This window comes from Xiphophorus hellerii, chromosome 18 (assembly GCF_003331165.1).
Source record: "Xiphophorus hellerii strain 12219 chromosome 18, Xiphophorus_hellerii-4.1, whole genome shotgun sequence".
Classification (NCBI taxonomy): Eukaryota; Metazoa; Chordata; class Actinopteri; order Cyprinodontiformes; family Poeciliidae; genus Xiphophorus; species Xiphophorus hellerii.
This window is the reverse complement of record NC_045689.1, coordinates 16,073,014-16,099,892: the sequence shown is the minus strand read 5'-3', so window position 1 is coordinate 16,099,892 and position 26,879 is coordinate 16,073,014. Positions and strand designations below refer to the sequence as shown.

Genomic DNA, 26,879 nt, shown 5'->3' with positions numbered 1-26,879 from the left:
TGCCACAAAATCCATTATCACTATCTGATCATTACTCAAAATTTCTAATCATTTCAGCTTAGAAAAATTGTCAAATATCCAGAAAGAATGAAGTCAGTAGCTCTTGATGACTGAAGAAAGTTAGCTTTTTCCGTGGAAAAGGTAATGTTTGCACATTTAACGAAAATTTGAACGTATGTGTGGGTTCCAGAAAATCCACAAAAATAACATTTGTATACCTACTTTTACTTAAATTAAGTATTAAGATTACTTTAAAATGGAAAACATTACTGTGTTATGCATGTATGTGTAATTTAATATTTTAACGTTTTGGTTGTTTTGTTTTTTTTTACTTCAATGTTAGGGGGATTTTGTTTTTTTTAGCTGCAAGCCAAAGTAATCAAAATTAACAAAATAAATGAATAAAACATTTTTTGTATACAAAGCTAAAGCTAAAAATGACAAGCTTGAAGCATTTATTAATTTATTTTTAGAACGCATTGTATTGACACTTTAGCTGATATTAAGTTTCATGTTCGCTGGTTTGACATAAAAAATGTATATTTTGATGAAGTGAGTTGACAACCGTTATTGGTGACGTCACATGCACAACTCACGACCTTGCTACCAGAAAAGGGGGAGGGCGTAACAATAATAGCACTGTGTTTATCAATTTTAAAATGTGTGTTGTTCTTTGAAAATATAAAAATAATTTGTCGAATGTAGTTAAGTATTTTTTACAATGATGTAATATAACTGTGGCTAGCCACCAAGCTAACGCGCGGTGGTGTCTTTTGTTGCCGGAGTGCTCCTCCCTCCCTGCCCCCTTTTTCCTGTGTTACTCCGCCGTGGCGGAAGTAAGTTGTATCGCTGAGGCCTCATCCTTCCAATGGCGACTGCAAACAGGCTGAATAGAAAGCGGGAGCAACCGTGGAGGGGGGTCAGCGACGTGTAACCGAAATTAAATAAATATATCTGATTTTTCTTTAGCCATAAAGTTAGTCTGAAGATCACTCCACCTCTCCAAATCACGGCCGTTTCCATGGCCAAAAGTCGGAACATTTCGCTCCTTGAGTCGGGTAAGCCGCAGAAGTAAACCCCAATTGATGGCTTGATTTACACCAATATCGCTCGTGCTAATTGATTCTTGGACTGATTTCCCGGCTATTAATGCACTCACTGTTCCGTTTCAGAGCTCTATTACTTGATTTCTCGTTTCTTAACAACGGGTCCGTGTCGGAGAGCGGCTGAGGTGAGCTGGCGTGCTTTCACTGGCACACTTTGTTGTATTTCGACATAGTTGACGAGCACTTGATAATAGTTAATATACAGGCACCTTAATCTGGATTGCATTTCAATTCCTCCGCAGGTCCTAGCAAGTGAACTCGAAGAATATCAGGTCTGTATTTTGGTTGTCTTTGCTTGCTAGGTAACTGCTAACTAGCTGCTTCGCTATAGGCTGACTCTGTGCTTATAAACTTGGTGAACTCTTTGGACTTTTTAATATCCCGTTACGTCCCACTCATTTGACATCATCCGGTTTTAAGACGCGTGTACCTGCTTCAATTTTTTAAAGTAACTCACCTTTGATAAACTGTTTTCGACAGCTCTTACCGGGAAGATTGGACTGGCTGGGAAATGAACACCCTAGAACATACGAAGATGTGGTAAGATTTAACTTTGTGATTTCAAGTTCAGTGCCGATGCTTGTTATTGTCTTGTGACAGGGGGGGCTGCACGCTCTGTGCTTGTTTACGGTCTTTGTTCGGTTTCCATCTGAACCGCTGATGTAGATCTTTAACTTTTAATGAACTGTAAAGCGTAACTTGTTCGGAAAACCTTAGCTGTTTATGGTTAACTTTTGAATGGTCTACCAAAAACCCGCATTAGGATTGGAGTTTAATGTTTTTTGTACCAGCTGTCGTATTGCAGCTAGGGTGGGTTGTTCGGCTTGTCGCTTTGCTGAGACTGCTTTCTCAGCCAATCACAAGCCGAGTTTCTTTGTCTCTGCGTTATTTTGCATGTGACCTGCGCTGTGATTGGTTCTTTAAATAAAGAAAATATTTGCATACAAGCCACGCCTTGAGGAACAAGGGGTGAGAAGTGCATGAAAAAAAAATACTTTGTCTGACACCTAACTTGTTATAATGCAGACTCCAGGCACAAATTAAACGTTTATAATACTGGAGAAAGCTTTTGGTATGATTTCTGATTATTTAACAACAGGCAATAAATAGTCTTATTTAAAAATACTAAGCTTTATTTGTTTCCAATGTTGAGATATTTGATATAAACAAATCCTATAGATCTGCTGAAAGTATTGGTAAACAGTGTAGTTAAAAAATGTAAAAAAAATATTTGTAGATCCATGGCACACTTATGTCTATCTTCCAAAAATCCATGCATCTGTGCTGCACATGTTGGCAGGAAATGGCTTTGGAAGCAATGCTAACAAGGAGCTTGAAATAAATAATGCATGTAGACTGCTCAGCTTTTCAATAATTTAACAATAAATTGGCTATTTCATCAGGATTTTATTTAATTTCCCTTTGGGATTAATACATTCAGGTTCAAACTCAAAACCGAGTAAGTCCCTGAGAGATTCTTTGAAAGCAGAGTTGGTTTGAAGGTGTTTTATCAATGACTCAATTGACTAGGTTCTATAAGATAACTTTTTTTTTATCACTTGGCATTACAGACTGAGTTTTAGTCCATTATATTACAACTAAGAGTGACCTGAAACACATAATTTTTTTGTAATGTCTCTTTGATTGCATTTGTACTGTATAAATGTAATATTTCCATAGAAATTGCATTTATTTTTTATTGAAACAGGGTGTCCGTAAGTTCAGGATGTTTGTAGATACCCCGTGTAAAGAGATTTGGGATAACATTTATTATGATACTATGTAAATAAGAATTTAATTTATGGAATTTATGACAAACAAAGCTTGAACTATTGTTGCAACTCACAAAGATGTGTAGCCATAGCTTTGGACAGGAAAAGTTATGTAAACTGTTCCCACTGGTAATATTTACTCCTGGTAATATCAGACAACAGTGAATAAAGGTTGCTCTAAAGAGGAGCTGAATAAATATTTTTCAATTTTATATAAACAAAAACTGCACATATCTTATACAGATAGTCCCCAACTAACTCAACGCTGTCTGGTAAGAGAACCTGTTCCTATATCAGTCAAGTTTGCAGCTGTACGCCATATATAGGCAATTGTAGCATAACATTTACTACTGATATAGTATGGGACTTGCTTATAGAGTTTACACTAAAATTCAACAGAATTATGGAAATATGCTCCTAGTTGAATGGTGAAAAGTCACTGCTCTTGTTATGTTTGCCCTGACAGGTTGCTGCCAACAGACATGTTGCACCCGATCATTTGCTACAGATATGTAAGCAAATTGGACCACTCCTCGATAAAGAGGTCCCATCGTGTGTCCCAGGTGTGCACTCTCTCCTGGGGTCTGGAAAGCAGTCCATGCTTCGGACTGCAAAAGGTACAGACTTTGTGTATTTCTATGCTCAGGAATATGAGCTGGAGTGTTTGATACTTTAGACCGCATGAGGAATTCAATTTGTTTCCATAAAACATTTATTCAAGCAGAGATTGTTCAGCAGTTGTTTTTCATTTGCGAGGAGTGATACCGAGACATCTGGTCCACTCATTCATCTGGCAGTTGGCAGAAGCACATCATGAACTGTTTGTTTCTGATTTTCAGACTGTGACGGTGTGCAGCTCAAAGCTTCATCATATGCAGCCCTTCATCGGGGCAGACCACCAGAGAGGCCTTTGAACCAGAAGCAACCTCCACATCAAGGTAGGTCCCAGTGGTGTGGCAAATGAAACTAACTAGCATATTTGCTTAGAGGTGTTCTGTTCATCTGCTGTGATTTTGTGATTCATTTATTTGTGATACTTTGAAGCTTAATATGTTGATGATGATTTCATTGTAGTACTGTTTTATTTAAAGCTCACTGTTTATCTGCCACAATAAAGCCAACTTTATTACATGATGAAATATTGGGCTATAATTTTGACATAAAATTTGTTCTATTTAATTTTGTGGCGAGATTCCCTCATGTTGCAGAGTTTCTAATCTTTTGTGCACCGAGGGACTTATTTTCTGTGCAGCGCCACATTGATTCTTGTCAAACCTGTTTGTAGCAGTGCTTCAGATCTGAAATCTATCCTGCTATGGGAAAAGTAATGCATATATTTGGCTGTAGGATATTTGGGTTGTTTACAGATATGAAGTTACCATTTACCGGTTCTGAGAATGTGTCCTCTGCTGGAGCAAATCATCCAACCTATGTTTGGTTTCCCTCCACACATTTTAATGCAGATATTTTTTATTTTCTTTCTCAGGCAAATATGAATAAGTATAAACTAAAACGGTTTGTTTGGTGTTTGCGCACACCTTACTGTAGCATTCATCAGGCTCACTATGTGTTGTTTGGTTAAGAACTTTGAGCCTGAGCCATAGCTTAATAATTTTTAATAAAAACCTTTGAGCTTGACAACAATGCTATCTTAGTTTGTATGTGAAACAGAATTTTGTTCAATTGGTTAGATTGTGACAATCTGTTTGGTTTGGGGGCACAATGCACTACTTTCAGAATCTGTTATAAAACTGGAAATTACTGCCACTGATTTTTGTTACTCTATGAAGTAGTCTTGCATTAGGAATATCTTCAGTCTATGCAATCAGTGCACATCTTAAGGTGGTGGGTCATCAGTTGTGTGGAGGTTCTCACTCATCTAATAGCTCAACATACCAACACATGTTGAATGAGGCTCATAATGTCAGCACTTTTTCAAATCTTACAATTTCTATCTCTCTGCTCTGGTGTGTTTTATTAACAGTGAAGGTACATCGAGGGAGGGAGCTGACTGGAGTACAGCGTTTTAGCTCCATCAGTCCTGTCAGCACATATGAGCACATGCGCCTGCACAGGCGGATCCTGGGACATCTGTCTGCAGTGTATTGTATCGCATTTGATCGAACCGGTCTCAGGATCTTCACAGTAAGATGGGACCACTCGGCACTCGTCCTAACTGATAAAATATTGGCAGCCTGACTGTTTTCTACATTAGGGATGTCCAATCAGGAGTAAGGTTGGTGGCAGATATAAGTCCCCATCTCGTACTGTATGAAATACCAATGGTATGTAGATGAAAACTACATGCCGCACACTGCTGCCTCTTTTTGTCTATCAGTTGTTCAAGCAAACTCCAACTGGAGTTTGTCTTGGACTTCCTCATGCTTTTAATTGTATCTGGCTTGACATGTACAGCTGCAGCTTTCGATGAACTCTCCTCTCTCTTGAGGCAAAGCTTTTATGTATATCAGTTTGAAGTGCTTGGTTTTTGCAAGCATGTTTTGATATGACCAATTTAACATTTTAATCTTGTTCCAGTTGAACATGTGTAAACAAACATACAGCAAAAGCAATTCTCCTACTTTAAAAAGTTTAGGTTTTGCTTTAAATGCTCGTAAAATGTAATTTACTTTGTTTTGGCTGCTCTCGGTACAGCTCTATCACAAACAGAAAATTGTTGAGGAATTCATTTTTACATTTTTTTTAGTTTTTTTTTAGACCAGTGATATTTATTTGGAGAGGAAAAGGGCAAAGAGAGAAAGATGAGGGTTTGGGGATGGAACTGCAGCAAAGGTGCCAGTGTTGGAAATCAACCTTCAGACAGCTGAGTCGAGCACTAATAGAACTAGAAACATCCTTTATTGTCCCACAATGGGGAAATTTCTCCGCAAGTGCAGCAAAGTGACAGGTAATAACAGCAGAACAGGCATGGCTTCTGTTTATGGGGTGTCCGCTCTACATCTACAGGATTCGTCTTTCCTGTCGAGTGATATTTGAAAATAGACACTCGCATGACACAGAGCTGAAACATCCAATACAGTCCCCCTATTACTGTGAAGGGGACTGTAAAGGTTACAAAAAAGATGAAAATTGTGACGGAAAACCAATTTCTTTGTGAAATACGTGTCTGGATTTTGCACTGCAGTACATGTATTGGAAGTCATGTTTAATCTGGGACGCCAATATCAACCATTTAAATATTTTTTTCTCAGGACATCCCTAATGCATGTTGTGGTGTGCTGATAAAAATCTTTTCTACCTGATTTCTCCTTTACCATGTGTCCTAAAGTAAAAATAACTTGTGTCTTTAAGGGCTCAGATGATTGTTTGGTGAAGATTTGGTCTTCGCACGATGGAAGGCTTCACTCAACATTGAGAGGACACTCTGCAGAAATCACAGACTTGGCTGTCAACTATGAAAACACACTAATTGCTGCAGGAAGCTGTGACAAGACCATCCGTGTGTGGTGCCTTCGTACCTGTGCTCCTATGGCTGTGCTGCAGGGACACAGTGGATCCATTACCTCCATTCAGGTAAAGAAACGGGTAGCAATAAAAACATCCTGTTATTTATCAGTGTGGGACTTTCTCCTGTTGTAAAGATAACAGGAGGGCAGGTTAGATACTTCGAAGCATTTTTAATATCTAGTTCATGTTTTGTAATGCTTTTGAGACTGTATTAGAACTATTCTTGTTGGGTCTATTTATTCTCATTGGTTTGCCTCTTGAGATGGCTCACCTGGAACATTGCACTATAGTTGTGTTCCATCAGAGAACGGGGTTAGACTTGAAAGCTGAAGAAGAGAAAGGTAAAATGGGTCAGAACATTTTTTTTGAAGTACAAAGCGCACTACGACGATTCAGTGAAGGCTACTTCTGTTGAAATGGTTGTTCAGGCTAAAGTGGAGTCCTAAAACTGAGTCCTAAATGAATCGCTTGTTTCACATGTTGTTCTAAACGATAATCGAGCAAATAAATCGCAGACATCTTAAGACATGATTTTTAAAAAGAAAAATGTTTTTAGGATTTAATGTTTGTTCTGTAAGATACCAGTGTGATTTAGACTTAAAGAGCATAACTACTGATTATATTGACATATACATAAAAAAACCCCATAAATTTCATACAATTTGAAGGCGTATACTTGTTTAGATTATTTCTGGTTACATAAGACGTGGCAGAATGCCTTTATTGTTGCACTCAGTCTGGTCTCTGTCAGCTGTTGTGTTGCTGCTTGTTTTCTCTCTTATCAGAAGGAGCCTGGTTACTACATGATCTTCTGGTGAATGTTAAGTTTCTTTTGATCAGGTTCTCAAATAAGCAAAAGTTGGAAAATGTTCACACATTTCACCAACACTTATGTTGGCATTCCATGTGCTTCAATCAGACAGGTTAAAGAATTGCATTTTCAACAAGTTTATATTCATTTATGCTAAACTACTTTTTATTGGTCGGGTGTATTTATTTGCAACTCTGACTGTTCTCTTGCTTCACTGCTGCAGCTAACCTGCCTACGCAGTGTTTTTTTCCCCCACCAGGGTCAGGATGGGTGATATAGCTCTATTAGATTGTTAAAGATTAGAACTTGCTGTCATCCTGCCAAAGCAGAGAGATTGGAGTTTAGTCAATACATTTTCTGTCCATTTTTTTTTATTCTAAGGCTTTTATTTATTTATTTTTCACAGAAGCATCAGTTTTATTCATAAACTTATGTAGCAAGAGTGCAACTTACCTTACTGTTGCTCTTCATCTGTTAAAGGAAAATAAATTGTGACACATGCTTCTCACTGTAATTTTTTTGCCATAGTGTCAGAGCAAATCTTTGTGAGATGAATCAGATATTAACCAAATATTTTAGATGCATATTTTTCTGGAAACTACAACCAGATAAATCAGTTACAGCTTTCTGCATATTGATTGTGTTAGCAATCAATGTTCTAACACACTTTACAAAATAAAAAGATCTTGCACAAATAAAACAAACACCACACCACTTTATAGAGCATTACAAATCATGTTTTGTTTAGTAAAGCCCCACCACTCAGTACAGTTATAGCATATGTAAAAGTTAATTGAAGATATTCAGGTATTGTTTGATTTCATAAGACTACAACATTTCTAGTATTTGATTTTTGTCTGTAACTTATGAAATGTCTTTTTATTTAATCATACTATGCAGTAATGAAATGTCACCCACATATGACTAAATAGGTTGACGGACTTCATATATATTAAAGTCTGTCAATATAATATACCAATATGTCCTTAAACCCTTAATTAATCAGAGAGTACAGTCTTTTCACTATGCAAACGTGTTTCTTGAATCAGCAGGTCAGCTGAGGTCTTGTTTTATTTGAAAAACAGCTCCCTTCAGCTTTCACTTCCTCTGGAGTTACTGGCGTAAAAACTTAACCAAATGCAGAAGCCCTGATCCTCATATTTAACAAGTAAACCAAAAGTCTTTGTTTGTGTTTATGAGCCAAATTTTGAAGGCAAGTATTGTAGGGAGTTGGGTGCTGTGATTATTGTCAAGTCTGTCGGTTTTATGAAATGAGATACTCACTGCTTTTTAGGCACTCCAGAAAGCAAAATTAACTTTATGCCCAGCTCTGATGACCTGAGACTGAATTTTTCAGTTTTATCTCCCCCCGCCCCCAAGCTTTGTGGGACATTTATGTTCATCCCTCTTTGTTAAGGAAGTTTCTCTGCATAAAATAACTTGAGTATTCACTGTACTGATCCCTATTTCTTTTGTTTTTAGTTTTCACCTTTTGCCAAGGGCTCCAAACGTTACATTCTGTCGACTGGAACGGATGCTACTGTCTGCTTCTGGCAGTGGGATGTCAACAACATCAGCTTCAGGTCAGCATGGCTTTTTTTTAGCAGGATATAGGTGAAAATGAGTTTAGAAATGATTAGGATTAATACAATCTTTTTTTTAAATGAAAGAAGAAGAAAAAACCATTTTTAACACTGAAAACAACATAATATAGATGGTTGTGCAAGAGTTAATGAATTTTATATTTCATTTTATTTTTAATTATGTTGAGTTTAAAGTAACTTGCTTACTGACACTCGTCCACAAAAGAATATTTTAACAAGAGAAATGGTATGTCATTTACCTTTTTTAAAATTGCGATTTAAAGAGAAAAATAAAAATAACTTTTTCCTAAATATCAAGAATCTTGCCTTTAGTATTTAAAGATCTTTGTTTTGGGGACTGTTTTAACTCTGGAAAAACAAGAATGGAAAAATGCAGCTTTTTCCACTTATATTTTGTATTTTAAAATAAAGTGTATAATGTATTGTAGATACTAGGGAATTTATAAATTAGCTGAATCGATGAGATGTGAAGATAAACCTAAAAAAAATGCTAAGTGATGTGTGTGAAATGCAGACATGTGGATGGATGCTGATGAGGCAGCTTGTGCCACATATTCCTTGACCCCCTACATGATTAGGATGATTCTGGCCCTTTCTGACAATTGTCCATCCTTTTCGGTGAAGATTAGCCATCACTGTGTAAACTTACCAACATTCTCTCTGTTCTCCTTAAAGTGATCGGCCATACAAGTTTACAGAGCGGCCAAGGCCAGGGGTCCAGACTGTGTGCTCCTCGTTCAGTCCAGGTGAAGATTTCTTTTTGTTTTTCACTTCAAGCATGAACAAACGCTTAAAGTGTTTAACGCTGAGTTTTATGAAAAATGTTTTTAGGATTTAATGTTTGTTCTGTAAGATACCAGTGTGATTTAGACTTAAAGAGCATAACTACTGATTATATTGACATATAATCAGTACTATGCTTCCTCTCCAACAGTTACCTAAGTGGGAACTCATTAGCTTTGGGAAAACTTGAAACTCATCACAAAATGATCTTATTTTCAGGTGGGATGTTCTTGGCAACAGGAAGCACAGACGATGTCATTAGAATATACTACCTGGGAAGCGGGAGTCCAGAGAAGATATCAGAGCTCCATGAGCACACGGTTAGCAGACTTCACTTTTCTACCATATATCAATATCTTGTAATGTAAACCTGGCATTTACACGTAACATTTAAATTTATAACCGCTGACGATATCATTTTTTTTGTTTCTTTTTTAGGATAAAGTGGACAGCATCCAGTTCTGCCACTCAGGTGAAAGGTATGTGTATTTACTATTACACTGTTTATGTGTATTAAGTCAGTACTGAGTTAATTGTACAATGGGAACTGTGTTCTGTCTCAGGTTTGTAAGCGGAAGTCGAGATGGAACGGCTCGAATCTGGAGGCTGCATCAGCGGCAGCGCTGGAGATGCATCCTACTCAACATGTCCGCAACTCTTCCTGGGTAAGGGGTCGAAATATTAATTTCTTAACATAATGCTTAAAACATAGATTTCTCTTTGTGGTATATTGATTATTGCTTACTGACCGTGTAATATAAAACTATGATGTACACTGAAAATCCCTTTGTCCAAATGTATTTTGGTCTGAGGGTTTTGTCTTCTGTTGGACAACTGTAATACATAAGATTGAAAATATCCTTCACGTTAGTTGTTGGAAGAACTAGTTTTAAATCCAAATAAAAATGGAAGAATTAAGGGTGCACCAATTTATCCACCAGCCGAAATCAGCCACCCAATGTCTCAGCATCCATTTCCTTAATTTTGGGAGATCGGTGATCGGCTGATACCTACATGTGAAACTGATCTTATTCCCGACCTATCTACCTCAGCAAAGGTCTAAAAATCGACCACTGTCCTCTTTTGCTCTCATGTGAAAGAGGTTTGACTCTTTCAAACATGTCTGCACGTTTGCAATTAACAACTGTTGCCAACTCAGCAACTTTCTTGCTGAGTTGTTGCTATTATTTAGCAACATTTCAGACAAAAAAAGAAACTGGTATCAGCAAATACCAGAATCAGCAGGTTAGGCTTTTGATCAGCCAGAAAACTGCAATTGATGCACCCCCAAAAGGAATTACAAAAATATACCCAAACATGTTTCCAAACTTTAATCAATTTTTACTAAATAAAAATATTCCTGAAGCTTTATGGTCTTCATCTAAGCTTCTGTTGGCTGTGAGTAGAGACAAATTTAATGTTGCATTTGACCCAGCCATCAGAGCTAATCTTGGAAAACCTAACTGTGATCACTAGCTGATTGATTAGTTCTTTCCAATATGTGTAGAGCTGAAGTAGCTCTAATAAGTTACACAGTCTAACTACATGACCAATCTGCCAGATTGTTTTCTGCCACAAGGAAGAAGGATGCCTCTTTTATCACTAAGGAGAGCCGAGCAACTAAATATTGATTTTGAGCCAGATGAAAGAGAAATACTTCAGTTGAACAAAAACGGGTCCCACTATACGTATTGCAGCAATGTTATTGGGAAAACTCTGCTTAAATTACCATTAGATACAGAGTGAAAGTGTTTGTTAATTAGTTGGACTGTTTTTGGTGCCGATTTATCATTGTTTCTTTCTCTTATTAGTGCTGAACCAACAAACGAAGAGGAAAACTACTTTAAACCCAAAGTTACCATGGTTGCGTGGGATCGCCATGACAATACAGTCGTCACGGCTGTTAACAACCATCTCCTCAAAGTGTGGAACTCCTACACAGGACAGCTGCTACATATCCTAAAAGTACATGCGCACAAGATTTCTCCATGATCAGTGAAGAAACGCAACACTAATTATTCCCATTATTATTCTCAAATGATGTTAATAAATCCTATCGATGTTTTCAGGGCCATGAAGATGAGGTGTTTGTCCTCGAACCTCACCCCTTTGATCCCAGGATCATCCTGTCTGCTGGCCACGACGGGAACGTCTTCATCTGGGATCTACAACGAGGAAAAAACACCTGGCATTACTTCAACATGGTACACACACAGATTCTGCACATGCAGGATAGCATACTTACAGAATGAGAAAGACAACAGTAACACAGTGCAATTCAATTATTTAGAATCTACCATGAAGCTAATCGTGACAAATGATGGCAGGCTGAGAGCCGAGTTCTTGATTTAGTAGATAATTTGTTGGAGCTTTCAACCATTTACATCAGTGTAATGTTGTTACTTAATCAAGTTTATTCACACATCTTTTATTTTTTACTCAGAGGGGGTAAAATACACTTGTAGTGATCTCCTTTCAAGTACTTTGTTTTTCTTATTCCAGATTGAGGGTCAGGGTCATGGAGCCGTTTTTGACTGCAAATTCACTCCTGATGGTCAGCGGTTTGCCTGCACAGACTCGCACGGCCATCTGCTCATCTTTGGCTTTGGCAGCTCCAAACCGTACGAAAAGGCAAGAAAAATAGATTGAGAACATGACTGATTTATAAATCTTTTTGACACAGAAGACTAATCTTTCATACATGTTTGATAGAGATAAGTAGTTATTTGGGGGGGGGGGGGGGGGGGGGGGGGAATGTCTACAAAACTTTAAAGTGAAAGAGAAGAGCCAGAGAGTTTTTTTTTTTTTCCTTTTTAAATAATCCTTCTCCTGGTTTCCACAGCTGCCAGACCAGGTGTTCTTCCACACAGATTACAGGCCGCTGATTCGTGATGCCAATGGGTTTGTGCTGGATGAGCAAACACAGCAAGCTCCCCATCTGATGCCCCCTCCGTTCTTGGTCGATGTAGATGGAAACCCCCATCCACCCAGGTATCAGACTGTAAAGGACAACTACACAGCTCTCTGGATCGTCCACAATGAATCTTATTAATTTTGATTTAAATGATTAAGAACAAATTAATGTTTTATAAATACAATGCCAAATGCAAATTTTAGTACGGTAGTTTTTTTTTTGTTCCTTAAAAATGACAATAAATTTCCTGTATTAAGATATTACTCAAAAATTGTTACCTTATTTTCTGGACTATAAGTCACTTAACAGTATAAGTCGCATCAGTCAAGGAGGAATGAACTTATACTCCGGTGAGACTTAAATAAGTGACATTTATTTAGAAATTGTCAAACATGAGCTTTTCAATAAACTCATGGAAACTATCGATCTAGGCTTTTTTAAGTTTACTGACTTTGTTCCAACCATTCTGGTCGTTTGCTGATCAGGAACAGGAAAATGTCCAGCACCTGTCTTCAGACAATTACAGAGTTGATCCCTTGATAAGTTGGCAATCATTTAAATTTAGCATCATATCTTCTGTTTTCACAAAGTTGCAAATGGACACTGGAAGCTCCTCTGTTGCTACATTCTTACATTTTAGGCCTCTTGTTCCAGATTGAAAAAACACTTTTAGCTTTTACTTCCCCACTGTGTTCCATTTAAAGATTGAGCATTTTTACTGATGCCACTTTTTTGTTTTTGTTTTTTGTCTTTTTCCCACAAAACATTCGACTTGTTTCCAGATACCAGCGTCTCGTCCCGGGCAGGGAGAACATCGCTGCCGAGCATCTGGTTCCTCAGCTGGGATATGTAGCTACTAGTAAGGCTGGAGCTTTACAGAGAACATTTTACCGAAGCATATAGTTTATTTTTATTTTCACTGAGAAATCAACTGCTGATAATGCAAATAAGCTTCATCTGAAGGCACCCATATGATTTACAACGGTTCTTGATCGCCTTGTGTTTTCTCTTCAGGCGATGGCGAGGTGGTGGAGCAGGTGATCAGCCAGCAGACGGCAGAACCCGAGGAGGTTTCAGTGAGACGCAGCAGCCTTCTGGACGAGGCGATCCGACAGCTGCAGGAACAACAGGACCGGCAGAACCAGCTCGGGACAGAAGCAGCACCAGGTCCTGATGCCAGACCAGAAGGCCAGGTGTTGGCACCAGCACCAAGTACTCCACGCAGAGGTAGCAGCCATATTCCTCTGCATTGTTTTATATCTGTGTCCTTGAATTTTGTTCATGGATTTTCCTTTGTTTTCTACCCCCCTCCATCCAGTGTCTGTGAATGAGCGAGCAGATGTGCAGTCACCTCCTAATGTGGGTCTGAGACGAAGTGGCCAGGTGGAGGGTGTGAGGCAGATGCACCAAAATGCTCCTCGCAGTCAGATGGCCACAGAAAGAGACCTGCAGGCGTGGAGGCGCAGGGTGGTGGTTCCTGAACTGGCAGCTAGTAACTACAGGTGAAACAATTCAACCTAAAATATTTCCAGACTTTGACTTTATGGGACTGTGATTTAAATGCTACTTTATGATAGGTCTTCTTGGTGACTCGGGGTTGGTAAAACGTGAAATGTAAAGGACTTCATAGTCCCACTTTAGTCAAGGATACAGATTTTATAATCTTCTGTGGCAGAAAAGATATTTTGGGCTAACTTAAAATTTTTGTACAGTGAACCCTTGCTATTTCGCGGTCTCGCTGCTTCGCGGATTTGCATCGTGCATTCTGATTGGCTAAACAGTCTCTCCGCTTCCTCTCTACCTGTGTGTCAATAACTTTGCGGGTAATATGTACACGTACGTAAAACACCTTGCCAAATTTAACATAATCGATGGTGACATGTCGGTTTATAAGAATCTTTTTGCCCAGAAGAAAAAAGAGCGACAACAACTACTGTCAGGTTTGACACCTATTAAAGACAAATTAAACAGACACAGAAAAGACAAGAGAATTAGATTCTTTTTATCTCGCGAGGAGAACGGATAGAGATGTGTTTCCAGTCACAAATCTCCAACCGCTCTAAAAACACATTTGTCCGCTCCTCTCTTATTACTTTCGGAATCCCTATCAGAGAGAACACTGCAACTCTAAGGGGTGGGGGCAAAACACTTCATCACTTACAATTTACCTAACAACTACCGATAACTATGTTCTTCTAAAAAAAAAAAACACACCTGCTTAAGAAGACAAAAACGTGACAGAGCGGAGTCAGGAGGAGCAGTGAAATACTATTTGTCCAACTGGACTTTGTATTTTTTTTTCATAATCATTTTTTTCCCGTTCTAATCCAATGACTTGGGTCGCGGTGGGGCGGTGCTGATCTCTGCAATTTGAAGCCTTCACTTCGTATTGATGATTAAAATTATAATTTTTCAGTATAGTAGTTATTTGTAACAAAAAAAAACGTTTATAGAGTACTTTTATTTGTGAAAAAAAATGCTTGTCCCTGTAAAAAAAGGTTTTGTTCTTTGTTTTAAATGTATTATGGAGTATTTCATTGTATAATAATTGTTAAAAAAAATAAAGGTTCGTACTTCGCGGATTTCGCTCATCACGGGTTCTTTTTGGAACGTAACCCCCGCGAAAAACGAGGGATCGCTGTAGTTTTAAATTTTTATTAATACAAAGGAAATCCATAAGTTAAAGTTGGTTTCTATGTGGTAGTTAGTAGCTATTTTTGTTACCTTTATCATAAATGTTCTCAAAAGAAATAACCAATGTATAAAATGTTTCAGGAACCAGGAGGATGTTCGCACAGCCAGAGGAGATGAGGAGGTTTTCCTGTACAACACAAAGAAGAGATGGATTATCTATGGCAGCTGTCGGGTACGTCTGCTGTTGGTTTGCTGCTTTGGTCTCAATTTTAGCCATTTTTTTGAAGAAGAGCTTCTCAGCAATTTTATTATTAGTTTAAAAAAATAAACCTTGTAGATTAAGATTTATTATATACAGACGGTAAAACCTTTTTATCCATCCATCCATTGTCTGAGACTCTTATTCTTGCAGGGTTCTGAGGGGAGCTGGTGCTTTTCTCCTAATGTATTTTTATTTGTTATATAAATGTGATGAACAGACTTTGCTTGAGCCTCCAGCCTAGCCTTGCTTTAGCATCTATTACTAAGACGTTTTTCTTCCACTCAATGATCTATGAATACTCTTGGATACATTCCTCTGTGAACATTTAGATTCTTCAGCATTTGTGACTGGACAACTGTTAAGTCAGAAGTCTTCCCCATGAACATAGCAGAACATTTCTGAATTAAGACATGTTTCCTTGGTAATACAGACCAATTAAATAAATTAGAATATTACTGACATCCAATTTATTTTAGCAGCTCTATCACTGAGTGAGACACAATATGTGTATTAATTACACACTGATGGATGTGCCGATGCACCACAAACATTTTATTGAGATGAAATTGTGTTGTAGTTGGTTTATCCTGTGCAGCAGTTGATCTGTTAGTGTTTCTTGGTGCTGACTCGGTCCCATCCGTCCTCAGGATGATTCAGACGAGGAACCTTCGGCTGCAAAGCGAGTTCACAGCCGCAGAGGTTCCTCAGATCTTATTGAGTTCTCATGTGAAGAAGGCGAGGAGACGGCTAGTTCAGATATTCACTCTGAGGTAATTCACTGTGACTCTTTTTGTTAGTTTGTGTAGATATGACACATATCTCTGTAGTTCCAGTTTATTTTGAACCTTTTTCCTTTTTTTTCCTAGGACAATGACCTTGATGGCAGTGAACTGGATACCTCCAATGATGAGGAAGAGTGGAACAGTGACAGCTCTAAGTACGGTTCTTTGTGCTCATTTCTACCGACTGAAGAAGGATACTTTTTTTCAACTCCTTTAGTTTTAGACCATTGTCATCTCAGATGACTCTCTGAGGCCCTCTGGTCACTGTTGCTAATTGAAACCGTTTAATGTTCTGATTGGGCAGCCATACATCCAGCGAGTACTCTGACTGGACAGCAGATGCTGGCATAAACCTGCAGCCCTCCACTCCGCTGTCCTCACGTAAGCGAGTGAGGCGCAAACTCAGCAGCTCTGAGGAAGAGGATGAGGAAGACAATGAGGAAGAGGAGGAGAAGCAGCAAAGTGAGGAGGAGGAAAAACCTGTGAAGAAAAGCAAAGAGAAAGCTAAGAAAGCCAAAGCCAAGTCACCCCGGGTGAGTTTACCGCTGCTGCTGTCGGGATCTAAATAGGTTAATTTGCTTCAACGCTGTTTTAATTGGGATAAAACAAGATCTTGAAGTCTCTAAATGGTTTACCTGTTGTGCTCCAATCAGCGTCCAAAGCCCCGACCATCGATTAACAGAGAAGTGTCAAATGAGTTCAGGCCGTCAGCGTGGATCACCGATGTCATTCCCAGGAAGTCTCCTTTTGTTCCACAGATGGGCGATGAGGTATCAGACCTTTAAAGTGCTTTTCACTACTATTTTCACCACAAGTTACCACAAAATTTATATAATATGGTGTTGGTCTTCATAGGCATTAAATCTTGTGTTTCTCCCAGGTGATCTACTTCCGCCAGGGCCATGAGGCCTATGTGGATGCTGTGAGTCGCAGTGAGCTCTATCCCATCAATCTGGAAAAACAACCATGGAAAAAAATGGAGCTGCGGGTAAAACCCATAAATTGTGTTCAGAGCAGCATATAAAAAGCCACTAATTGTGTCAAAGTTGTTGAAGTTCTCATTAAACAGAACCGATTAACTGCAGATTAAATGAAAACCTTCATGTTTTCCAGGATCAAGAGTTTGTGAAAATCACTGGTATTAAATATGAAGTTTGCCCTCCAACGCTCTGCTGTCTGAAGCTGACTCTTATCGACCACGGCACCAAGAAAATCACAGACAAATCATTTTCTATCAAGTAGGCAGCTCTTGTTGAATTTCATCATATTAGTTGTATGATTGTAAAGATTAATACTAATGACAAAATATCATAGTAATATTTTTGTCTTTTTATTTGACCGTTTCTAGGTACCACGACATGCCAGATGTGATCGATTTTCTGGTGTTGAGGCAGAGTTATGACGAGGCGCTCCGTCGAAACTGGCAGCCAAGTAAGTTCTTCTTTTAGTTGAATCTTTTCTAAATCGATCAAATTTTGTTTAGTCTTATTTCAGTAATGAAGTCAAACTTTAACACATATCAAGAAGTAAATGTTACCAGTTACTGTGGGGTTATTTATGCATGTGATTAACTGTTGAATTGTTAAATGTAGAAAATAGTCAGAATTTTCACTTCTGTTTTTCTTCTTCTATGGTAGATGACAGGTTTCGCTCAGTGATCGACGATGCCTGGTGGTTTGGGACCATCGTCTGTCAGGAGCCCTACCAGCCGGAATACCCAGACAGCCTCTTTCAGTGCTTCAAAGTCAGGTGGGAAAAATAACTTCCGTCATGTCCAATCAAAGCATAATAATAATTAATTACTTTAAAATTTTTAATGGGTAATCAGTGGTAGGGAAAGTAATAATAGTTCATTTTTGGAAGTAAAAAAATTGTTTTTGTGGAGTGACATTGGCACCTTTTGTATGCAAAAGTCTTAAAATCTGGGCTTCAAGATATGATGTTACATTTTTGAACACTGCATATTATGATGTAGCTTTTATTACTCTATTATACTATTGTATGTCATTATAAAAACCAGGAAAACGTCTGTAATTGTCCAGAACTCTGTGGTCTTCTAGCAGAAGATTTGGAAGTGTCATTTTTAGCTTTTTAAATGCTGCTAAATTGTGTTGATTTCTGCATGAATGTTTTTGTTTTCAATAGATGGGACAACGGAGAAACCGAAAAGCTCAGTCCCTGGGACGTGGAACCTATACAGGACGATGGTAGTCCCAGCTCAAGCATTTTCAGAACGTCGTCTGTTCACACTGTTTTGCTCGTGGCCCCTGATGACAAATGTCTAATCTCGTCTCTGCTGTTGCTTTGCAGCCCAGCCCCCTGACACAGATGGAGGAGGTATCCCTGCGACAGCGGAGGAGATGAAAGAGCTGATGTACAAACCTGTACCAGGGGAGTGGGGCGAGAGGAGCAGGGACGAGGAGTGTGAACGCATCATCGCTGGTATCGAGCAGCTCATTACTCTCGGTGCGTATGCCAAACAAGATGAAGTGTCTGTTCTTTGTTGGCTTATTAAGCTGCCTTCTTAGTAGTTGCACTAATCTGCCTTTCTTTGTGCTTTTAATGCAGAGATTGCAGCTCCGTTTTCTGGTCCGGTAGACTTAATCCAGTATCCCACCTACTGCACCGTGATCGCCTATCCCACCGATCTGGGCACAGTCAGACTGCGGCTCATCAACAGATTTTACAGGTGTGCTCCTCCAGTCTTGTTTCACTCCATCCACCTCATAATCAGCAACGGTTATTCTGTTTCAGTCTATTGAAATCTGAATAAATTAGGTTTAAGCTGCATACGCTCCCCCTCTGTGCTTGACAGGCGCCTCTCTGCATTAGTTTGGGAAGCCAGGTATATTGCACATAACGCCCGCACTTTCAATGAGCCAAGAAGCAAGATTGCCCACTCTGCAAAAATCATCTCAAGCGTTCTCCAGAAATTTGTCAAGTAAGATTTATTGCATGTTCTTCAGTTTGTTTGTTTCTTATTTTGTTTTTGTTTTTTGAATGGTAACTAGTGACACATTATAGGTTCAATATATTTTGCATATTTTCTTGTTTTGTTTTTCTAGTAACCCAAGCTGCACAGATATTTTGGAGATCTACAATGCTGTGGAGGAGATGGACGATGATGATGAGGCAAGTCTTCAAAGAATAATAAGCGAGAATAATAGTTCAGTGAAAAAATCAAAACAAGTCTTTTGTTTTACAAAGATGTTGAAATGCTGCAGGTTTGATCAGGTCTCATTCGAAAGGGTTGATGTTGGCTGCAGCTTTGGCACAATGTGGCCACCTGAGCAGTTTTTATATTTTATGTGTTTTCAGAAACGGTCTTTCTCATAAAAGCACTTTGTAAAATTACCTTAGCTTCCCTGAAAGCAGAAATAGTAGAGAAGTTGTAACCTTTAACGACTGTTTATATTAATGTTGCGGCACGCTCAGGATAAAGCAGCCAGCTTCACTTAGAGGTGCAACGGCTTTGAATGATGATTCCCTGGTGAATGCAAGCCATTGGATTGAAATTGAATCACTTTTATTTATTGTTTACTTGATTTCTATAATATGTTTTTTAAATTGATTGATTGTAACTCTGGCTCTCTTCAGGAAGAAGAAATGGAAGCACCAGGCACATCCTCAGGACATAGACTACGTCAGGTAAACAAGAAAAACAAACACTAACACTGACTTCATGCAGAACACAGCACATCCTTACATTAATGCATTGCTCAGAGTTTCTGATCATTTTCTATTCTAAAACTCTGACCCTGAATTACAGACTTCAATTAATTCCAACTATTTCTGTTTAAGTTACTAGAAGACACTTTTCTAAAACTTTTTGGATAAATTGACATTTTAACTGCTTTAACAGGATAATGAAAGAGAGAGAACAGTTATCTTTTCACAGATTTTAAAACGGGCATAATTATAAAATTTGCATTTTCTGGGTAAAGGGTGTGAACCGAGCTAATTTCTCTAGAAAATAAGAGATATCATAAAGTCTTTAACAATGCTCAATTTTTGTTTTGTTTTGTTAATCTCTGCAGCACTCAGTGGAGGTCTTGCCAGACCGAGATTCTTGGAAGGAACATTGTAGGCATCTGGTCAACTATATATTTGAATGTGAAGACTCAGAACCGTTCAGACAGCCTGTGGATCCTGAGAACTATCCTGTAAGTGAACATCAGCCGAGACTGCAAATCCAAACTCCAGGTTTTAATTTAAGCTTTGAAGGCCTTCTAAGTCATGTCTTGCTTATGTTTTTAGGATTATCTTGACATTATTGATACTCCAATGGACTTTGGCACAGTGAAAAGGACTCTGGGGGAAGATCGCTATGAAAACCCTATAGAGCTGTGCAAAGACACGCGCTTAATATTTGCCAATGCTAAGGCTTACACGCCCAACAAACGCTCCAAGGTAGGCGATAATTGCTGCTTGGGGAGGGAGTGTTTATCTCTTCTGGCATCACAGTTGAGATAAATTTACTGAGTCGTCAGTGATTTTCCTTAACTCTCTGCTTCCTTTTAGATTTACAGCATGACCTTGCGACTCTCTGCCTTCTTCGAGGAGCAGATCAGAACAATCATATCAGAGTACAAAACTGCCGTCAAAAGCAGTGACCGACTGCGCCGTAGTCAAAGGTTTCGCAAGAAAATGCAGCAGCAGGATCAGTCCTCAGCCACAACAAGGTTTGCCTTGCCTCGTCTGTGGTTAGCTGATAAATTTGACATGCTATGGATTCTGAATGCTGTGCTCTACTACTGTCTTGTTACAACCGGTTTTCTTTTTTAAGTCCTACCTCAATCAGTCATTTTCTGTATTGTAGAGCCCATATTAAACGGGCATGTAAATCATGATTCAATAACAAAAATAAAAACATTGCGTTACGTATAAATATCACTCATTTCTAAGGCACGGTTTGGTAAATTCTTCTAGTTTCTTTAGCAGTACAACTGTGTTGTCTCAACTCCAGCAGTGTCACTCAATTTTAAAATAAAAAAATTAATAATTTCAAGATCTGTAATTAATCACACTTTGATCACAAACTATATGTTGACAACATAAGCATTTTCAGTTCACAAACCTTTTCTTCTGCTAAATTATTGAATAAACAAACATTAGACCGTTGTGTTGTCCGGGCTGTTTTCATTACCTACTGCACATCCTGGATGTGTTCATGTATTATAAACAACGTTGTATTTATTTGGCATGTGTGTGTGCACAACCAAAAGAGCTGACTTTAGGAACAAATATGTGTACCTTCAGTCGCACCCTTGATAGTCTTTTGAATGTCTGAAAAATAACTTAAAAATAGAAAGTTTTATAAAAAGTAGACTTTTAAAATGTGTAGTCTAAAGTATGATTAAAAACCAAAAAGCCTCAGCAAAGGCAGAATCAAAGTATGCAGAGAGTCCTACTGAGAACATAATTGCTGGATTTCCCATGCTGTGCTAGTGTCTTTGTCATATTGTAGTTACTGTAACAGTTGGATGTCAAACTACTAAATGTTTCTCTTCCCTTTTGCCTCAGCAGTCAAAAAAAGTCCGCTGTTAAAACTCAGGAAAAATCGGAGTCAATGTCCATAACAAAATCTACCTCAGCCAAAGTGTCTGTTCCTGAGAGAGCGAGACGGAGTCGAGGCAGAAGCTCAGGTCTAAGCTCCTCAGAGGACGACTCCGGCTCCAAAGCTGCCTCATCCACGGCAGGTACAAGCAAACATTGATTTTATAGCAGCAGCTGAAATATAAACTGTATATGCAGATTAGCATTATATTCTGCTCTTGATGCTTCTAGACTACAAAATGGAAATGCAACTTAAGTATTTTGACAAGTTCTTATTTTCTTTACTTTGATGGGGATGTGACTGCAGTCGCCTGTGCAATTATTGATGCAAAGAGCAAGAGTCTTACTTTGGAAAGCGGAAAAGGCAGATTTACAGTTACAGATACAATACATGCATTTTTCACATTTAGGAAAATTTTATTATCTTGGTTAGGCTGGTTGATTGAACTTAAGGTTTTTTTTTTATTTGCAGAGTCTGAAAGCGAGAATGAACAGAGTGATTCAGATGATGAGGAGACACGTCCAGCGTCTTCAAAGCGTCATCAAAGCAGACACAAAGCCAGAGTTACAAGAAGCAAAACTTCCAAGAAGAAGAAAAAAGGTCCGGAATAAACTTCACCCAAATGACATAAAGTAAACAACAAGGATTGTCTTTAAGTCATCTATTAAACAAATTAACTTTGAAAATTTGTTTTGTGGCTAGCTACTAAGAGTGACAGTGAAGACGAGGAGGAGGAATGTGAGAGTGAAGGAGAGGATGAAGAAGACGGAGATGTTTCCTCCAAGTCTTCAGACCATCAGTATACGAGCAGAAGCACACGACAGACCAGAAACAGAACCGCCAGAGACAGAACAAGAGCAGGTGAGACGCATAACAAAAGGCTCTCATTGTCAGAAAATTGTAATTTAATGTTACTACTCTGCTCTAAGAAAACATGGAAAGGCAGGTGTTAATAGCCTTTGATGTTCCGAATGCCTCTTTTTTTTTTTCAGAAGGCAGAGCAGAAATGAACGGCCACAGCAGCAGGGCGTCACGTCGAGAAAGGCACCATCACCCCAACTCTGACCAAGCCTCCTCCCATGACTCGGACCGGGAAGAAGAGGTGACCGTTCCCAGGTTCCTCAAGAGAAAAACAGCGAGGGCTGCTGTCAGTAAGATGAAACGACTGGAGGCATCCGATGAAGACTATGAAGAGGAAGAGAGGAAGCCAAGAAGAAGCAGCAGCTGGCTCCCCCACACATCTCGCATTGGCAAACGCACTGCGGTGATCCAGAGCAGCTCTGAGTCGGACGGAGAGTTGTCAACTGAAGGTAAGCAAAGATTTTAAAGTCTAGAACATCGTTGGAAAATATACAAAAATTTAGACTTTTATTGTTTTGTGCCAATTAAGGGTGGAGCTTTACTGTTTTGTCTTCTTAAAACATTTCTAGGTTCCCAGAATACTAAGGAATCTGACAGCGAATCCATGGGTGAGGAAGATGGGACTGGGAGCGAGGTTTCATCCTCTTCCCAGATTAAACAGAATGGAGTTAACAAGAAAACCAAACACACTGCCAAAACAAGGACAAATGGTGACTATTTTTTCATTTTTATGTTACTTCATGTTTTTATAATCAGTTTCATGACTTCTTTTTTTCCCCCTACAGATACGTTGTCCCAAGTGAATGGACACAGTGGAAAAAATAAATTTGAAAGCAACTCTGAGCAAGAAGAGACTGCAAAGGAGGAGGAAGACCAGATACCTCTGTCTCACAAACCGTCTAGAAGCACTGCTGGAAGAAGTAGGATTACAAGTGAGGAGGAGGCGGAGGAGAGCGATGAGCGCCAAACCACACGAAATAAAGCTCCTGTAAGTTCAGATGAAGAGTACTGTGCCAAAAAACGGCCTCAACAAAATGGAAGGACTGATAAAGAATCATTCCATAGGGACTCTAAGAAAAAAAGTAAAGTGTCAGCATCAAAAAGCCAAGACAAACAAAAATCTGCCTCAACAAAAATACTGGATGGTGGGGAATCCGATGAACTCAGTGATCCTCCTCCAAAACGATCCAGCCCACAGAAGAAAGGGACGAAGAAAGTGGAAAGAAGTCCCTCCAGCAATGGGTCTGACCTTGAAATAAGGAAACTAACCAGAAGCAAAACCAAAAGGCCTCACTCCACGTCGGCTTCGGAAAGTTCTGAGGAGTACAAACCCCAGAGGAAGTCGTGGAGGAAACACTCCACTGGATCGTCAGACCAAGAGTCGGATCATTCCGATGACGCATCAAAAAGACGGCTGAACCTTCGCGCTCTACCCAAAAAGAAATACATAGTTGACAACTCTCTTTCCGAGGAAGATGTGACGCGAGAAAACCAGCGGGGGCAAAAAACCAGCAACAAGAGAGAGTTGGAGTCGAGGGAAGAGGGGTACAACACAAGAGTGTCCAGGAGAACGTCTCCCAGTGAAGGAAGGAATCAGGTCACTTCCAAGAGGAAACGGATTTACACCTCAGACTCCGAGGACGAGGAGGAAGATGCACAGAAGGAGCCTCTAAACATCAGCAATAGTAACAGCAGGTCGGGCTCCTCCAAGAGCTTTAAAAGGGAATCCAAGCAAGATGACAAAGAGAGTGACACTTCATCCCACTCTGATTCCAGAGAGGAGGAAGAAGAGGAGGACATTCAGTCAAACAGGAGGAGGAAAAGCCTTAGGCAGCCAAAGCCTAAACGGAAGAAAAGCTACAGCAGCAGCAAACACAGTTCAGACTCAGAAAGCAAGCAGATGTTTTCAGCCTCTGAAAACTCCTTTTCCAGCTCAGGGTCTCACAGCAGTCCAAAGAGGAGAAGTCGCACGCGAACGGAAAGGCCCACGAGCTGCAAGCTCAGACTGCGCCGCCATCAACGCATCTTAGAGGAGGACAGCGAACCACAGAGGATGAGACGCGTCAACACTCGGAACCGAGGCAAGCGGACTGTTAGTTACCGCGACAGTGAATGAAAGCGCGGCTGGAGGCTTCACCGGGGAGACGGACATTTACTGGACAGGTTGGGGACACTTGATGGCCAAGTTATGGTAGTAGCACTGGAGTCCTCAACAATAAAATGCTGTGAATCTGTTTCATTCAGGGATATTATTTATATTTTCTATGAAAAAACGTGTTTATAGATGTAATACAAATTCAAGCATTTGAACTGCTAGTTTTCACAAGGACACAGGACAAACATCACCTGCTGTGGTGGTGGTTGTGATTTGGCAGAATAACAGTTTCTGGGGAATCTTGTCAGCTTGGGTGCTATCCTAATATACCTCTGTTTAATCGAGCATATTGCTGGCTTGCACTAAGAAACACTGTAATGAGGTATTTCATACACTAGTTTTGCATTAGAAACTCAGGGGTCAACTAAGTTTACTGTAGTCTGGAGAGATGCAGTTTGTTTTTGGGTTTTTTTGTTGTTTTTTTTGGTTTTCTTTTAGATAAGGTAAGGACGATAAATGATTCCAGATTGGCAGATGTCTGAGCACATCAACTGGATCCAAAAAATCCACGCCTACATTTTTTACTTCAGCACTCCTTTGTAAATCCACACACCTAAAGCTTGACTGTATTGTGAGGTGAGCCAAATGAACTCTTCCCCACACATTTCTTATTTTGTTTTGCTTTGTATTGTAGTGAATAGATGTAAATACTTCATTGAGATTTAACAATTAGTTGCTAGCAAAGCGCTTATTTAAATCTGACCGGGGTTGTCATCTTTTTCTTTTCTTTACGTTTAACTGCATTTTCTTGCCATGTGTCACAAGTTGGTACTTTCTTTTGCCAAGTACGAATAACCAACAGTACTTAAAGCAAGATACTGCAATTTCTCATATTGGGAAGATCTTTTATCATTGTCCTGTGTTACCTACTTTCAGTATTAAATTCTTTTTGCAGAGTTGACTTAAATATTTTCCCGGCCATGTTTTCTTTTTGTTTGAGGACGTTTCCAAATACAGTCGCTTGGTGACCTTTTGCTCAACATTTTTCGTACTACACCTTTAATAGATTTCACAGTGAAACTGTTCATGAAATGTGGTTGTGGAGTGCAATGAAATAATTATTTCTCCCATGAATAAAGACATCAGATCAAGGTGTATTCTATGTCTGACTCAATTTCTCCTTCTGAAATGCAGGGCAGCCAGACTTATTTAATACATTTGATAAATTTTTCCCTTGTAGACATCGGTTCAATATTTCCATAAGGTATGAGTAACCAGTATTGGTTGATTTAAATTCACATTCAAAAACTTTTTTTTAAATTTTTTTGTACTCTCTACTAGACAAGACAAGGTGTCTCAATGATCCATTAACAATTTGAATAATCATTCTATGGATGGATCATGGAAATGAAATTGATTAAAAACTGAGACTAAAGTCAGGTCAGGAATAAGGTAATCTTAGATGGTCCCTCACCTTAAACATCTCATAACTTGTAGAAAATTGTTGAATATTTGCTATTGAGAGACATGATATTTCCTCCTTTCTCTGTGTTTTCTGATCCCTATTATCTGCTCCATTTTTCCTATACTTTAAAACAGGTTCTAGATGGCGTTCCTGATGTAGAAGGCTGACACAAATCCAAAATTGGATTGATGTATCAAAGAATTAAATTCAGCTGTATATTTCAGAGACTTTAATTTATCACGAAAGTGCTGTAATTTGTTTACTTGTATAGCAAATATCACTAATTTTACCATCTAGTTGATTCAGATGTCAGGATATATTTCCTGAAATCATTTAAATGCTGTTGCCTCACTACTTAAACGTGCATTCAGCTGCCAACCATTCGTTTTTTCTGTAGTAGTCTAATTTCTGCAGAGAGACTTGTAAGGCTAAAAAAAAAAAAAATCAAAGTTATGATTTGCTGCAGAGCATGACTAAATTTAAATAATGAAGAACTAATTGAAATGTGAATGAAAATGTTAAGACCTATTAATTATTGGGTGGTGTAGTTTTAGTAGTTCTTTGCCAATTACACAAATGAAATTTTTGTATAACTTGCTGTAAAAATCCAAAGATAATAGAATAAAATTCTTTGACGTTTAGCATTTATTTATTGACAAGAATTAGAAACGTTCTCTAAGCTCAAAACAGATGATACCTAAAATTTTAATTATGCACAGTACCCACCAAAAGTATTCATACCTCATGATCATTATTTCTAAAGAT

At 38.9% G+C, this 26,879-nt stretch overlaps 1 protein-coding gene across 5 annotated transcripts; it reads left to right on the top strand.

The window, feature by feature from the left end:
* Nucleotides 1-809: 809 nt before the first annotated feature.
* LOC116707981 (bromodomain and WD repeat-containing protein 1-like) lies at nt 810-25,806 on the top strand. Of its 5 annotated transcripts, none has more exons than XM_032545688.1 (45): nt 816-1,058; nt 1,173-1,231; nt 1,349-1,378; nt 1,587-1,646; nt 3,345-3,495; nt 3,718-3,816; nt 4,863-5,023; nt 6,191-6,412; nt 8,640-8,740; nt 9,437-9,507; nt 9,764-9,864; nt 9,983-10,023; nt 10,108-10,209; nt 11,356-11,509; nt 11,614-11,748; nt 12,047-12,175; nt 12,387-12,535; nt 13,241-13,317; nt 13,473-13,685; nt 13,777-13,960; nt 15,234-15,324; nt 16,002-16,124; nt 16,221-16,291; nt 16,441-16,669; nt 16,790-16,906; nt 17,017-17,124; nt 17,250-17,374; nt 17,485-17,567; nt 17,774-17,885; nt 18,282-18,343; nt 18,447-18,602; nt 18,705-18,825; nt 18,952-19,077; nt 19,202-19,268; nt 19,734-19,784; nt 20,174-20,299; nt 20,394-20,546; nt 20,658-20,818; nt 21,663-21,835; nt 22,000-22,056; nt 22,165-22,293; nt 22,396-22,554; nt 22,686-23,003; nt 23,124-23,264; nt 23,340-25,806. In XM_032545688.1, exons 1-45 carry the CDS (start codon nt 1,022-1,024, stop codon nt 24,668-24,670), a joined length of 6,666 nt encoding a protein of 2,221 aa, XP_032401579.1. In that variant the 5' UTR covers nt 816-1,021; the 3' UTR covers nt 24,671-25,806. The 5 variants fall into 5 exon arrangements, with proteins under 5 accessions (XP_032401582.1, XP_032401579.1, XP_032401578.1 ...); XM_032545687.1 differs by having other exon boundaries at nt 21,660-21,835; XM_032545690.1 differs by lacking the exon at nt 22,000-22,056.
* The last annotated feature ends 1,073 nt before the right edge of the window (nt 25,807-26,879 follow it).

Coding starts and splice junctions, on each gene's coding strand:
- LOC116707981 (XM_032545687.1), top strand. CDS start 1,022: ATGGCCAAAAGTCGGAACATTTCGCTCCTTGAGTCGG. Junction 11,510..11,613: donor AGCTGCTACATATCCTAAAA/GTACATGCGCAC, acceptor CGATGTTTTCAG/GGCCATGAAGATGAGGTGTT. Junction 18,603..18,704: donor CGAGCAGCTCATTACTCTCG/GTGCGTATGCCA, acceptor CTTTTAATGCAG/AGATTGCAGCTCCGTTTTCT.